At 57.7% G+C, this 14,820-nt stretch overlaps 1 protein-coding gene across 1 annotated transcript; it reads right to left on the bottom strand.

Annotated features, from left to right (window-relative positions):
• Positions 1-315: 315 nt before the first annotated feature.
• On the bottom strand, positions 316-2,630 carry LOC100383167 (putative cytochrome P450 superfamily protein). Its single transcript, NM_001175832.2, has 2 exons — positions 1,494-2,630; positions 316-1,392 (listed from the first exon to the last, which is right to left on the bottom strand). The coding sequence occupies exons 1-2, from the start codon at positions 2,376-2,378 to the stop codon at positions 760-762; spliced, it is 1,518 nt and encodes a 505-aa protein (NP_001169303.1). The 5' UTR covers positions 2,379-2,630; the 3' UTR covers positions 316-759.
• Positions 2,631-14,820: the final 12,190 nt, after the last annotated feature.

Below are 14,820 nucleotides of genomic sequence, written 5' to 3'. Positions count from 1 at the left end.
GTGTTAGGGGGTTCTCAATCGGCTGTACCCCTTCATATATATAGGGTGGAGGTCTGGACTCGTTTCTAGGCGATAGCTAACAAACTCCACGTGATTAGATGGATAACCATGTATGAGATAAGGATAATTGCCCGATTTAATCTAATCGTGAGGGCGCAGACCGTCTGGACCCTAGGGCCGGACCATCCGCCACTTTTTGTGTTCAACCCATGTATCTTCCCAAGTTGATGAATTCGTGCCATAAAATCTGATCACAAGCTGAGGAAAACATAATTTCCACCGAATGCCCTGTTATATATGTATAACCAATATTGCTTACTTTGTGGTTTTCTACAGCGATGGAGACAAAATAAAAACACACAATTAGCCTCTAATTGCCCAACCACGAGGTATAAGCTATTTCCATGTTTTGGACACCCAACCGAAACATCATTTCCACAGACCACAGTACATATTACTCACTACTTCTAAATTAGAATCCGTTTGACTTTTTTATTGTTATATACTAAACAATATCATATTAAAAATTAACAATAATTATGAAATATTCCGGTCAAACTTTTGAAAGCGAGGAGTATAATTATGGCTATGCCTTTCCATCTCAGGGCGTGTTCGTTTTGCTCTCAATCCATGTGGATTGGGTGGGATTAGATGAGTTTCAATCCTAAACAAGTTAAAATCTTTCATAATTTTTTCCAATCCCATCCAATCTACATAGGATAGGAATAACCGAAAAGCCCTCAAGGAGAACAATAATGCCTATATACGGTAACTTTGTGGAAGTGGGACACGAGGGGTTGCCACCACCAAAAGGTCGGAACGCCGTGGCGTAGCAATCCCAAATGCCTCGGTCATGTCCAGCTCCTCCGCCGCTAGCCCTCCCGGCAAACTCCAGTCGAAGTGGAACAGCAACGCGGCGAGCGCGATCTCGATATGAGCCAGCCCGAACGTCATGCCGGGGCAGATCCGCCGCCCGGCACCGAACGGTATGAACTCGAAGTCTGCCCCCTTGAAGTCCCTGGTACTCTGCTCGAACCTTTCCGGCAAGAACTTGTCGGGCTCGTCCCAGTGGGCCGGGTCCCTGCCGATCGCCCACGCGTTCACGATCACCGTGATGCCCGCCGGCACGTCGTACCCGAGCACCTGGCACGCGCTCTGGCACTGGCGTGGAACCAGCATCGTCGCCGGCGGGTGCAGCCGCAGCGACTCCTTGATGACGAAGCGCAGGTAGCGCAGGCCGGCTAGTCTGTCCTCGGTCACCGCGCCGTGGCCGGAAAGCGCTTGCCGGACCTCACGCTGCGCCTTCTCCATCACCCTGGGGTTCCGCAGGAGCTCGGCCATCGCCCAATCCAGCGTCGTCGTCGACGTCTCCGTGCTCGCGCCAAAGATGTCCTATATGTGTGTGTGCAAGCAGCGAGCTCTGGGGTCAAATGGTATATCATATATATTACATGGTGGCAGTGTATGAACTTTTGGAGCGGCGGATTTGTCACCAGCATGACTGTTTTGATGTTCTCAGTTGTGAGCGGGAACTGGGAGTCCACTTCCTTCTGAAGTCTGAGGAGCACGTCAACGAAGTCCTCTTCGTCGCCGTCGCCAGCGGCTGCTCTGTCCCGGTGCTCCTGGATGATGCCGTCCATGATGCGTCGCATGCTGCGACGGTAGGCCTGGATCCGGGCAGGAGCGCGGCTGAGGAGCATGGCGAGGCGCGAGGACGGGAAGAGGTCCGGCAGGCTCATCCCGGGCATGATGCCGAAGAGGCCCTTGAGCATCCGCAGGTACGCGTCGCGGTCCTTGAGCCGTCGGCTGCCGATGATGGCGCGCACCGTGGAGTCGGCGATGTAGGTCGATATCTTCTCGGTCAGGTTGACGGGCCCCGACGTCGAGGCGACGGAGGCGAGCAGGCGGCGGAGCTCGTCCTCGCGCACGGGGCGGAAGGATTGGACGCGGCGGGCGGTGAGGAGCTCCTGGGTGCAGACCCTGCGGAGGTGGCGCCAGTCGTCGCCGTAGGGCGCGAAGAGGATGCCCTCGGCGCCCTGGAACCAGAGCCGGGACACGGGACCGATGGGCCGCGACGCGAACGCCGCGTCGTGGGTCCGCATCACCTCGCGCGCCGCGGCCGGCGAGGAGGCCACCACCACGGGGACCTCGCCGAACCGGAGCATCATGAGCGGGCCGTGGCGCCTCGCCAGGTCGCGCATGACGCGGTGCGGGAGGCCCCGGGCTAGGTGATGCAGGTGCCCGACCACGGGCAGCGCCCACGGCCCCGGCGGGAGCCGCGCGCCCCCGCGTGGCGTCCTACGTCTGGTGGCCAAGAAGAAGTAGAGGGGGATGGCGAGGAAAGGTACGAGAAGAAGCAGCGTGGGGTCGGCGGCCATGGCGGCTTGGGGGATTGGTGCTGCTCCTGGAGCTGGAGGTCGCACCGCGAACGGATCAATTCTTGAAGCACGCCGTGTGCTTCCGTTTCATGCACGGTTAGTTATCCTTCAGTGATTCGTGTGTCTAGCTCGTTAGCGTACGGTTATGTCCGGATCACACTATTTCTATGCGTTTATGGCACCTTGAATCTCGCCTCCAAGTACCACTGCACTGATGCATTACGTTGCCAAACTTTGGAAACTCTCAGCTCTGTTTTGTTTTGTGTCGCTGTTTGCTTGCTGAAACTCTCAACCTGACCGTGGAAACCATGGAATGGAATCGCTGAGGGCTGAGGCGTGTGGCGCATGGGACATCCCCCAATCAGCACGACATCGCACTCCCCGGAGACGTACCACTGTGGTTCCGCGTTGGTTACTCAGTTTTCAATTACTGTATAGCATAAAAAACAAGACAACACAAAATTATAAAACAAACCTTCGTCCTCGACATAATATAACCTTAATGTATTATATAGGGGTGAAGGTTTAAACATTCAATAGGATACTAGAATATCATATACTTGATCTCAATCAAGTTGATGTATTAGAAGAACCTTCGAAGTATCAATACAAAGGACAGATGTTTTCTTAATAGACCCATATTTCATAAGTGAAACGTAATGTAAAGAGACATATAACATATGAGAGCTTATCTCTATTGTCTTAGCCTTTTCAATGTCTCTCATTACACTGGTTACATTTGCAAGCATTACCTTCGGCTCCTTAATGGTATGATGTATAATGGTTCTTCGAAGGCTAAGCACTACGAAGTTGTAGATCTAGATCACCCACTTTATGCAGGGTACTGTTTATCTATTTATAGGGAAGACGAACCGACTTTATATAGAGTTACAATAATGCCCATCAGGGTTCTCATATGTTGTTTACAAAATGGTATAAGGATAATATCGTATATTTCCCGTCTTTGTCTTCAGGGGTTTTGGCCTTCGTCGTTCATTGACTTCCTTTTTTGACTCACGCACGAAGCCACCTCCTTTGTTTGCCATTTCTGCCACTTACGCATAGACGAAGCACCTTTGATTACTGCTTTTGGTCGAATGTAAGACGAACTTCGTCTGTAAGAAAAAGTGTTCCTGAAACACATTTACTCATGGGTGAAGTTATGTGTTTGGCAACTGATTGCTTCTTCGTCAACAAGTGACCTTCAGCGTAGCTTTCCGATATACCTTAAAGCAATCATGTGACACAACTAATGAAAGGACCTTCAGCAATGCAGGCCCCCAATAGTAGCCCTTTGTGGGATGAGTTCGTTATTTTATAACGAGCTTAGATCGCAAAAATTCATAATTGGGAGGCCTTGTGCCGAAGGTCCGAAAATCAACTTCTCGAAGCTCGTTATGAAAATGACAGACATGCATAGTGGGACCCAATGATCATTGGGTGCGACATTTAAAGTCAAACAATTGCGCGTATAAAAGGGAGCGGTACGACCCAGCATTACAGGGTACGACTCTTGCTGCTTGTTGTTGACACCTTTTTCGGGCGCCAATCACTCAATATAAACCAGCGGCGGTGCTCTATGCACAAGGGCGGACGGTTCGCGGCCAGGGGCTAGACGGTCCGCGGACTGGTGCGAGGCTAGGGTTTCCTGCCTGACGGCCGGACGGTCCGCGCCCTAGGGCCGGACGGTCCGCGCGTGCGCAGGGACGACAGAAGATCGTCGGCGGCGCCTGGATCTCGCTCCCGGGAGGGACCCCGTCAGGGAAGAGAGATCCTAGGTGATGTCTAGGCTCGGGCAGACCGACCTAGACTCCTCTAATCGACGTAGAGTCGAAGAGAAGCGGAGAATTTGGGGATTGAGAGGCTAAACTAGAAATAGACTAGAACTACTCCTAATTGTACAGGAAATAAATGTGAAATAGAAGTATTATTGATTCGATTGATCATTACAAATCGGCTGTATACCTCTTTATTTATAGAGGAGAGGGGCTAGACCCTTTACAAACTAATTTCCGAGGTAATTCCGTAAATCTAGCTAACAACCGTAGCACAAAACTCGGAACCCTAATCTGTTCTGCGCACGCGCAGACCGTCCGGACCGCGGACCGTCCGGCCTCAGGGCCGGAGCGTCCGCAGCTCAATTTGGTGCCCAACATATGCCCCCTTCCTTTTGGTGGAGCTGAGCAAACCAAAAGCAACTAACTCGATGTGATTACATCGGTTCTCTTAGGCATCTTTGCCACATACTAGGGTGGTACTGTTTGAGGAAACGCCCATTCAAAGCCTTGGATAAATCCTTGCCTTGTAATGTTTGTAGTAAATAGTCGTTACCAGACATTACCTGTTTTACTTTATAAGGACCCTCCCAGCTTGGCGACCATTTCCCAAACTTCCGGTCCTTATTCCTTAGAGGCAGGATAGTCTTCCACACCAGGTCCCCTACTTGAAATGACTTTGCTTTGACCTTCTTGTTGTAGGCCCTAGCTACCATGATCTTGTCCTTTTCTATTGCTCCCAAAGCTATCACCCTCTTGTCAGTCACCTCATCAATATTATCCGTCATTGAATTATAATAATCAATGACGGTTAGATAATTTTGTCTGCGAACCTGACAGCTGTCGGTACCCTGAATCAGGGGTACCCTCTTCTACAGTATGAAGATGCTGCACCCGTACGACACCTCCAGGCCACACGGAGAATGGCACCCAACCCCACCACATGGGCAGGTCTAAGGGCTCCACGTGGCAGGGAAAGATAATACATCCCAGGATGCATCGTTGGGTCTGGACCTCCATAGAGGGAAACCGGACCCCTATACGTACAAGACCGGAGCTCCCAAGAAGGCATGCCGGGTCCCTCCGGTGGGCCCCAGGACCCCGGCATGAGTAGGGGTCCGGTGCTGGCACGTGTCCAGGCCTTGCCCTACGCTTCCCGCTCAAGCGGAGACCCGCTGCTGCTGCGTGGCTTGAGGCCCGTGACATAAGCCAACTGGTCGAGCCTGGCATAAGGCCCATAAAGCCGTGCAGCCTCTGCATTTATTGCGGAGAGGACGCGCCGCCTGCCACCACGCTGACGGGCGATGTGCCCTCTCAGCATTTAATGCAACTGTCCAATCCGCTGGTAGACTGCGTCAGGGTCATCCAGCAGACGGCGCGCCTGACCAGTCTGTTGACAAACAGTGCGCCCGTGCCGAGCGGCGCACTGTACTCATCATCCCTTCTACAAGAAGCTTCCCCTGCACGCCAAGGGTACACAGATCTCGGATGTCAGGGCACAAGAAGATTGCTCCAGTAGCAAACATTTGTAGCCCCAAGTGCTATATTCTTTATGTCCCTGGCCCACATGTCGGGGCTCAGTACCTTTGTGCATGCCCCCCTTTCAACTATAAAAGGGGAGGCATGCGACGTTACAAGACAGATCCAATCTTAGGCTCACTCAGACACTCACAAGTTCATACAAGCTCTCAAACAATACATCACACAGTGGAGTAGGGTATTACACTCCGGCGGCCCGAACCACTCTAAATCCTTGTGTGTTCTTGTGTTCTTCCCGTTTCTCCAACTAACAAGCAAAACGCTTAGGCCCCTCCTCATCTTATGATTTAGGGCGGGTGCACTCCGCCACCCGGCCGGAGATTTGCTCTCCAACATTTGGCGCGCCAGGTAGGGGCTAGGCTTTAGGTTTTTGCTTGTCTCCTTGCTCAAGCATGATTGTCGGGGACCATAATTAGGGGCACCCTCAAGACTCCTAAATCTCAGCTGGTAACCCCCATCAGCACAAAGCTGCAAAGGCCTGATGGGTGCGACTAAGTCAAGGATCGGTCCATTCGAGGGACGCGATCACGCCTCGCCCGAGCCCAGCCTCGGGCAAGGGCAGCTGACCCCGGAGGATCTACGTCTCGCTCGAGGCCCCCCCTCCAGCCGCGGACACACCTTCGGCTCGCCCGAGGCCCAGGCTTCACCAAGAAGCAACCTTGGCCAAATCGCCACGCCAACCGACCAAATCGCAGGGGCATTTAATGCAAAGGTGGCCTGACACCTTTATCCCGACGCACGCCCTCCAGACGACAGAGCCGAAGTGACCGCAGTCACTTCGCCGCTCCACTGACCGGTCTGACAAGAGGACTGCGCCGCCTTCGCCGCACCGACTGCTGAGCCACTCGACAGAGTGAGGCTGACAGCAGCCAAGTCCGGCACTAGGCGCCATGGGAAACTCCGCTCCGCCTGACCCCAGGGCTCGGACTCGGGCACAGCCCCGGAAGACGACGAACTCCGCTCCGCCCGACCCCAGGGCTCGGACTCGGGCACAACCCCGGAAGACGACGAACTCCGCTCCGCCCGACCCTAGGGCTCGGACTCGGGCTCAGCCCCGGAAGACGACGAACTCCGCTCCGCCCGACCCCAGGGCTCGGACTCGGGCTCAGCCCCGGAAGACGACGAACTCCGCTCCGCCCGACCCCAGGGCTCGGACTCGGTCTCAGCCCCGAAAGACGACGAACTCCGCCTCGCCCGACCCCAGGGCTCGCACTCGGGCTCAACCCCGAAGGACAACGAACTCCGCTTCGCCCGACCCCAGGGCTCAGACTCAGCCCTGGCATCAGCCGACGGTCTCTGCCTCGTCCGACCCGGGGGCTCGGACTCGACCTCGACCTTGGAAGACAGACTCGACCTCGACCTCGGAGGAGCCTCCACCTCGCCCAAACTAGGGCACAGACCGACCACGTCAACAGGAGGCGCCATCATTACCGTGCCCCAAGCTGACTCAGGCTACGGGGAACAACACCGGCGTCCCATCTGGCTCGCTCCGCCAGACAAGTAATGATGGCACCCCGCAACGCTCTATGACGATGGTGGCTCTCAGCCCCCTTACGGAAGCAAGAGGACGTCATCAAGGACTCGACAGCCCCGACAGCTGTCCTTCCGCCGGGCTCCAGCGCTCCTCCGACGGCCACGACACCACACGAACCGGGTGCCAAAACCTCTCCGGCTGCCACGATGGCATGTACTTAGGGCGCTAGCTCTCCTCCGCTAGACACGTTAGCACACTGCTACACCCCCCATTGTACACCTGGATCCTCTCCTTGCGCCTATAAAAGGAAGGACCAGGGCCCTCTTACAGAGGGTTGGCCGCACGGAGAAGGACGGGACGGCGCTCGCGTGAGGCCGCTCGCTCCCTCCCGCGTGGACGCTTGTAACCCCCTACTGCAAGCGCACCCGACCTGGGCGCGGGACAAACACGAAGGCCGTAGGATTCCACCTCTCACGCCCGTCTCCCTCCGGCTGCCTCCCCCCTTCGCGCTCCGTCTCGCACCGACCCATCTGGGCTGGGGCACGCGGTGATCATTTACTCGTCGGTCCAGGGACCCCCCGGGTTTCGAAACGCCGACAGTTGGCGCGCCAGGTAGGGGCCTGCTGCGTGTTGACGAACAGCTTCCTGTCAAGCTCCAGATGGGCAGTCTTCAGCAACCTTTCTAGCCCGGGACGGTACTCCGTTTCGGGAGTCTTGAGTTCATGTCCCTCGACGGCAGCTACGACATGATACTCCTTCCCCCGCCGTGCGACAGCGACAATGGCGGCCGACAGCCCGCCCGCCGGCGGCGGAATCGACGACGTCTTCCCCGCATGGTGGAAGAACAACATTCGAGCTCGCCCTGTCCCCTCCCCCGCCGATGGAGGAGGAGGCGGGGCAACCAAGGCCAAGCAGGAGGCGGCACCTCGTCAGCCGTCGAGCGAGTCGACGGCGCCGGCGCCCCAACGGGGGGCACGTCGGGCATCGACCTCACGTCTGAGACGAAAACGAGCGCCGTCTCCCCACGACACGCCAATCCCAAGCAAACGGACGATGCCAGCACGCTCGCGAAGGACTTGCTGGGCGTCACCCTCGTACCTGAGACGGCGGTGCAGTCTGCTCCGGACGTGACTTCGTCACCGCCCGTCGACCAAGAGCCTCGGCGACGAGGACTGTGGCCCAAGTCGTGAATGTTTCCACGTCGATCTAGGGGGTCCCAACGAAGGCAACCATCTTGGTATGCCGGAGAACGGTGATCTCCCTAGGCCTGTGCCACGCGTTGACATCCTACGGGAGCTAGCTGTGGTCCCCGTTCCGACGGGGGGTCATGACCCACAGCTCGAGCAAATCCGTGGGGTGTAGGCCAGGCTCGACGAGGGAGCAGGAACGCTTGAGCCAATCCGCCGGGACATCGGGCAGGAATGGGCGGGCCAACCTCCGGCCAGAGAAGTGCGTCATCTACCCTAGGGTATCCAGCACCGCATCGCCGACGATGTCAGGGTAAGGCCGCCACCGACTTCCAGTGGAGTCGGCCAGAACCTGGCTACAGCAGCAATGCTTCTCCGCGCGATGCCGGAACCGTCAACCACCGAGGGGCGGCGTATCCAGGGAGAGCTCAAGAATCTCCTGGAGGACGCCGTGATCCGATGGGCCGAAAGCTCCGCCTCCCGAAGGCAGGGGTACCCCTCGGAACATCGCGCCGCGACTTCCCGATTCATGCGGGAAGCCTCGGTCCACACCGGGCGCACGCGCAACACAGCGACTGCGGCCCCAGGTCGCCTCGGCAACGAGCACCACCACCGCAACCGTCGGGCCCACCTCGACAAGAGGGTGCGCCGAGGCTACCACCCCAGGCGTGGGGGACGCTACGACAGCGGGGAGGATCAGAGTCCCTCGCCCGAACCACCCGGTCCGCAGGCTTTCAGCCGCGCCATACGACGGGCGCCGTTCCCGACCCGGTTCCGAACCCCGACTACTATCGCAAAGTACTCGGGGGGGGGAGACGAGACCGGAACTGTGGCTCGCGGACTACCGGCTGGCCTGCCAACTGGGTGGAACGGACGATGACAACCTCATCATCCGCAAGCTCCCCCTGTTTCTCTCCGACACCGCTCACGCCTGGTTGGAGCACCTGCCTCCGGGGTAGATCTCCAACTGGGACGACCTGGTCCAAGCCTTCGCCGACAATTTCCATGGCACGTACGTGCGCCCTGGGAACTCCTGGGATCTCCGAAGCTGCCGACAGCAGCCGGGAGAGTCTCTCCGGGACTACATCCGACGATTCTCGAAGCAGCGCATCGAGCTGCCCAACATCACCGATTCAGATGTCATCGGCGCGTTCCTCGCCGGCACCACCTACCGCGACCTGGTGAGCAAGCTGGGTCGCAAGACCCCCACCAGGGCGAGCGAGCTGATGGACATCGCCACCAAGTTCGCCTCTGGCCAGGAGGCGGTTGAGGCCATCTTCCGGAAGGACAAGCAGCCCCAGGGCCGCCCACCGGAAGATGTCCCCGAGGCGTCAACTCAGCGCGGCGCCAAGAAGAAAGGCAAGAAGAAGTCGCAAGCGAAGCGTGACGCCGCCGACGCGGACCTTGTCGCCGCCGCCGAGTACAAGAACCCTCGGAAACCCCCCGGAGGTGCCAACCTCTTCGACAAGATGCTCAAGGAGTCGTGCCCCTATCATCAGGGGACCGTTAAGCACACCCTTGAGGAGTGCGCCATGCTTCGGCGCCACTTTCACAAGGCCGGGCCACCCGCGGAGGGTGGCAGGGCTCGCGACGACGATAAGAAGGAAGATCACCAGGCAGGAGAGTTCCCCGAGGTCCGCGACTGCTTCATGATCTACGGTTGGCAAGCGGCGAACGCCTCGGCTCGGCACCGCAAGCAAGAGCGTCGGGAGGTCTGTTCGGTAAAGGTGGCGGCGCCAGTCTACCTAGACTGGTCCGACAAGCCCATCACCTTCGACCAAGCCGACCACCCCGACCGCGTGCCGAGCCCGAGAAAATACCCGCTCGTTGTCGACCCCGTCATCGGCGACGTCAGGCTCACCAAGGTCCTCATGGACGGAGGCAGCAGCCTCAACATCATCTACGCCGAGACCCTCGGGCTCCTGCGTGTTGATCTGTCCTCGGTCCGGGCAGGCGCTGCGCCTTTCCACGGGATCATCCCCGGGAAGCGCGTCCAGCCCCTCGGACAACTCGATCTTCCCGTCTGCTTTGGGACGCCCTCCAACTTCCGAAGGGAGACCCTCACGTTCGAGGTGGTCGGGTTCCGAGGAACCTACCACGCAGTACTAGGGAGGCCATGCTACGCGAAGTTCATGGCCGTCCCCAACTACACCTACCTCAAGCTCAAGATGCCGGGCCCCAACGGGGTCATCACCGTCGGCCCCACGTACCGACACGCGTTCGAATGCGACGTGGAGTGCGTGGAGTACGCCGAGGCCCTCGCCGAATCTGAGGCCCTCATCGCCGACCTAGAGAGCCTCTCTAAGGAGGTGCCAGACGTGAAACGCCACACCGGAAACTTCGAGCCAGCGGAGACGGTTAAGTCCGTCCCCCTCGACCCCAGCAGCGACGCATCCAAGCAGATCCAGATCGGCTCCGAGATCGATCCCAAATAGGAAGTAGTGCTCGTCGACTTTCTCCGCGCAAACGTCGACGTTTTCGCGTGGAGTCCCTCGGACATGCCCGGCATACCGAGGGATGTCGCCGAGCACTCGCTGGATATCTGAGCTGGAGCCCGACCCGTGAAGCAGCCTCTGCGCCGATTCGACGAAGAAAAGCGCAGAGCCATAGGCGAGGAGATCCACAAGCTAATGGTGGCAGGGTTCATCAAAGAGGTATTCCATCCCGAATGGCTTGCCAACCCTGTGCTTGTGAGAAAGAAAGGAGGGAAATGGCGGATGTGTGTAGACTACACTGGTCTAAACAAAGCATGTCCGAAAGTTCCCTACCCTCTGCCTCGCATCGATCAAATCGTGGATTCCACTGCTGGGTGCAAAACCATGTCTTTCCTCGATGCCTACTCGGGGTATCACCAAATCAAGATGAAAGAGTCCGACTAGCTCGCGACTTCTTTCATCACACCTTTCGGCATTTACTGCTATGTTACCATGTCGTTCGGCTTGAGGAATGCGGGTGCAACGTACCAACGGTGCATGAACGACGTGTTCGGCGAACACATTGACTGGACGGTCGAGGCCTACGTCGATGACATCGTAGTCAAGACGAGGAAAGCCTCCGACCGCCTTTCCGACCTTGAAGTGACATTCCGATGTCTCAAGGCGAAAGGCGTGAAGCTCAATCCCGAGAAGTGTGTCTTCGGGGTTCCCCGAGGCATGCTCTTGGGATTCATCGTCTCCGAGCGGGGCATCGAGGCCAACCCGGAGAAGATCGCAGCCATCACCAGCATGGGGCCCATCAAGGACTTAAAAGGCGTACAGAGAGTCATGGGATGCCTTGCGGCTCTGAGCCGCTTCATCTCGCGCCTCGGCGAAAGAGGCCTGCCTCTGTACCGCCTCTTAAGGAAGGCCGAGTGCTTCACTTGGACCCCTGAGGCCGAGGAAGCCCTCGGGAACCTGAAGGCGCTCCTCACGAACGCGCCCATCTTGGTGCCCCCCGCTGCCGTAGAAGCCCTCTTGATCTACGTCGCCGCGACCACTCATGTGGTTAGCGCCGCGATTGTGGTTGAGAGACGAGAAGAGGGGCATACATTGCCCATCCAGAGGCCAGTCTACTTCATCAGTGAGGTACTGTCCGAGACCAAGATCCGCTACACCACAAATTCATAAGCTGTTGTACGCAGTGATCCTGACGCGGCAGAAGTTGCGACACTACTTTGAGTCTCATCCAGTAACTGTGGTGTCATCCTTCCCCCTGGGGGAAATCATCCAGTGCCGAGAGGCCTCGGGTAGAATTGCAAAGTGGGCGGTGGAAATCATGGGCGAGACGATCTCATTCGCCCCTCGGAAAGCCATCAAGTCCCAGGTCTTGGCGGACTTCGTGGCTGAATGGGTCGACACCCAGCTCCCAATAGCTCCGATCCAACCGGAACTCTGGACCATGTTCTTCGATGGGTCGCTGATGAAGACAGGAGCAGGCGCAGGCCTACTCTTCATCTCGCCCCTCGGGAAGCACCTGCGCTACGTGCTATGCCTCCACTTCCCGGCATCCAACAATGTGGCCGAGTACGAGGCTTTGGTCAACGGGTTGCGCATCGCCATCGAGCTAGGGGTCCGACGCCTCGACGCTCACGGTGACTCGCAGCTCGTCATCGACCAAGTCATGAAGAACTCCCACTGCCGCGACCCGAAGATGGAAGCCTACTGCGATGAGGTTCAGCGCCTGGAAGACAAGTTCTACGGGCTCGAACTCAACCACATCGCCCGACGCTACAACGAGACTGCGGACGAGCTGGCTAAAATAGCCTCGGGGCGAACAACGGTTCCCCCGGACATCTTCTCCCGAGACCTGCACCGACCCTCCGTCAAGATCGACGACACGCTCGAGCCCGAGGCACCCTCGGCCCAGTCCGAGGCACCCTCGGCCCAGCCCAAGGCACCCTCGGCTCGGCCCGAGGCACCCTCGGCTCGGCCCGAGGTACCCTCGGCCCCCGAGGGTGAGGCACTGCGCGTCGAGGAGGAGCGGAGCGGGGTCACGCCTGATCGAAACTGGCAGACCCCGTACCTGCAATATCTCCACCAAGGAGAGCTACCCCTCGACCAAGCCGAAGCTCGACGGTTGGCGCGGCGCGCCAAGTCGTTCGTCTTGCTGGGAGACGGGAAGGAGCTCTACCACCGCAGCCCCTCGGGCATCCTCCAGCGATGCATTTCCATCGCCGAAGGTCAGGAGCTCCTACAAGAGACACACTCGGGGGCTTGCGGCCATCACGCAGCACCTCGAGCCCTTGTTGGAAACGCCTTCCGACAAGGTTTCTACTGGCCGACGGCGGTGGCCGACGCCACTAGAATTGTCCGCACCTGCGAAGGGTGTCAGTTCTACGCAAGGCAGACCCACCTGCCCGCTCAGGCCCTGCAGACGATACCCATCACCTGGCCTTTTGCTGTGTGCGGTCTGGACCTCGTCGGCCCCTTGCAGAAGGCACCCGGGGGCTACACGCACCTGTTGATCGCCATTGACAAATTCTCCAAGTGGATCGAGGTCCGACCCCTAAACAACATCAGGTCCGAACAGGCGGTGGCGTTCTTCACCAACATCATCCATCGCTTTGGGGTCCCGAACTCCGTCATCACCGACAACGGCACCCAGTTTACCGGCAGAAAGTTCCTAGACTTCTGCGAGGATCACCACATCCGGGTGGACTGGGCCGCCGTGGCTCACCCCATGACGAATGGGCAAGTAGAGCGTGCCAACGGCATGATTCTACAAGGACTCAAGCCTCGGATCTACAACGACCTCAACAAGTTTGGCAAGCGGTGGATGAAGGAACTCCCCTCGGTGGTCTGGAGTCTGAGGACAACGACGAGCCGAGCCACGGGCTTCACACCGTTCTTTCTAGTCTATGGGGCCGAGGCCATCTTGCCCACAGACTTAGAATACGGTTCCCCGAGGACGAGGGCCTACGCCGACCAAAGCAATCAAGCTAATCGAGAAGACTCACTGGACCAGCTGGAGGAGGCTCGGGACATGGCCTTACTACACTCGGCGTGGTACCAGCAGTCCCTGCGACACTACCACGCCCGAGGGGTTCGGTCCTGAGACCTCCAGGTGGGCGACCTGGTGCTTCGGCTGCGACAGGACGCCCGAGGGCGGCACAAGCTCATGCCTCCCTGGGAGGGACCGTTTGTCATCGCCAAAGTTCTGAAGCCCGGAACGTACAAGCTGGCCAACAGTCAAGGCGAGGTCTACAGCAACGCTTGGAACATCCAACAACTACGTCGCTTCTACCCTTAAGATGCTTTCAAGTTGTTTGTATGCCTCGTTCCCACACAAAGTTTAGTCATCAAGGAAGGGTCAGCCTTGCCTCGGCAAAGACCGACCCTCCCTCGGGGGCTAAAAGGGGGGAACCCCCTCTGCGTCGAAATTTTCCTCGAAAAAAGATCTTTTTCGCTAGAATGTCTTTCGTGCTTCTCGACTACTTCGAAAGTGGATCCTGAAAACGACGGAGTACACGTAAGCAGCCAAGGCTGACCGAGCCGAGGGACTCCTACGCCTCCGGGATACGGATACCTCACTCATCACCTTCTGCGATAAGTAACTCGTGCTCGGATAAGTGATTCCGTGGACCGAACAAGTCTTCACGCTTGAAAGCTCCTCTGCCGGAACGATTTTTCGGGCCTTCTCGACTGCGTCGGTGATAGAACCCTATGGACGAGGAAGAGTGCGCGTAAGCGGCAAGGCCGACCGAGCCGAGGGATTCCTACGCCTCTAGGATACGGATACCTCACTCATCACCTTCCGTGAAAAGCAACTCTCACAAACGATTCTGTTACCGACAAAAAAGTCCAGATGCTCGAAACAAGAGGAAAAGAAACACAGCTTTACAACACGACGATGGTGTGTTTAGGCCTCGACGGCCACAGAAAACATACACACACTACAAGATAATCCGATCCTGCAGGCTCAGATCTTGACAGTCGAAGGGAGCAGCAGCACCCTCGGCGTCAACTACACCTTCGGCGAGGTCCGACCTA

This window comes from Zea mays, chromosome 5 (assembly GCF_902167145.1).
Source record: "Zea mays cultivar B73 chromosome 5, Zm-B73-REFERENCE-NAM-5.0, whole genome shotgun sequence".
NCBI lineage: Eukaryota > Viridiplantae > Streptophyta > Magnoliopsida > Poales > Poaceae > Zea > Zea mays.
The sequence above is the reverse complement of the archived record's forward strand: the minus strand, read 5'-3'. Positions and strand labels throughout refer to the sequence as shown.

Excerpts from the sequence above, each read along its gene's own strand:
- LOC100383167 (NM_001175832.2), bottom strand. The coding sequence starts at position 2,378 with ATGGCCGCCGACCCCACGCTGCTTCTTCTCGTACCTTTCCTCGCCATC. Across the intron at positions 1,393-1,493 it reads ACATCAAAACAGTCATGCTG|GACATCTTTGGCGCGAGCAC; the intron begins GTGACAAATCCG and ends ACACACATATAG.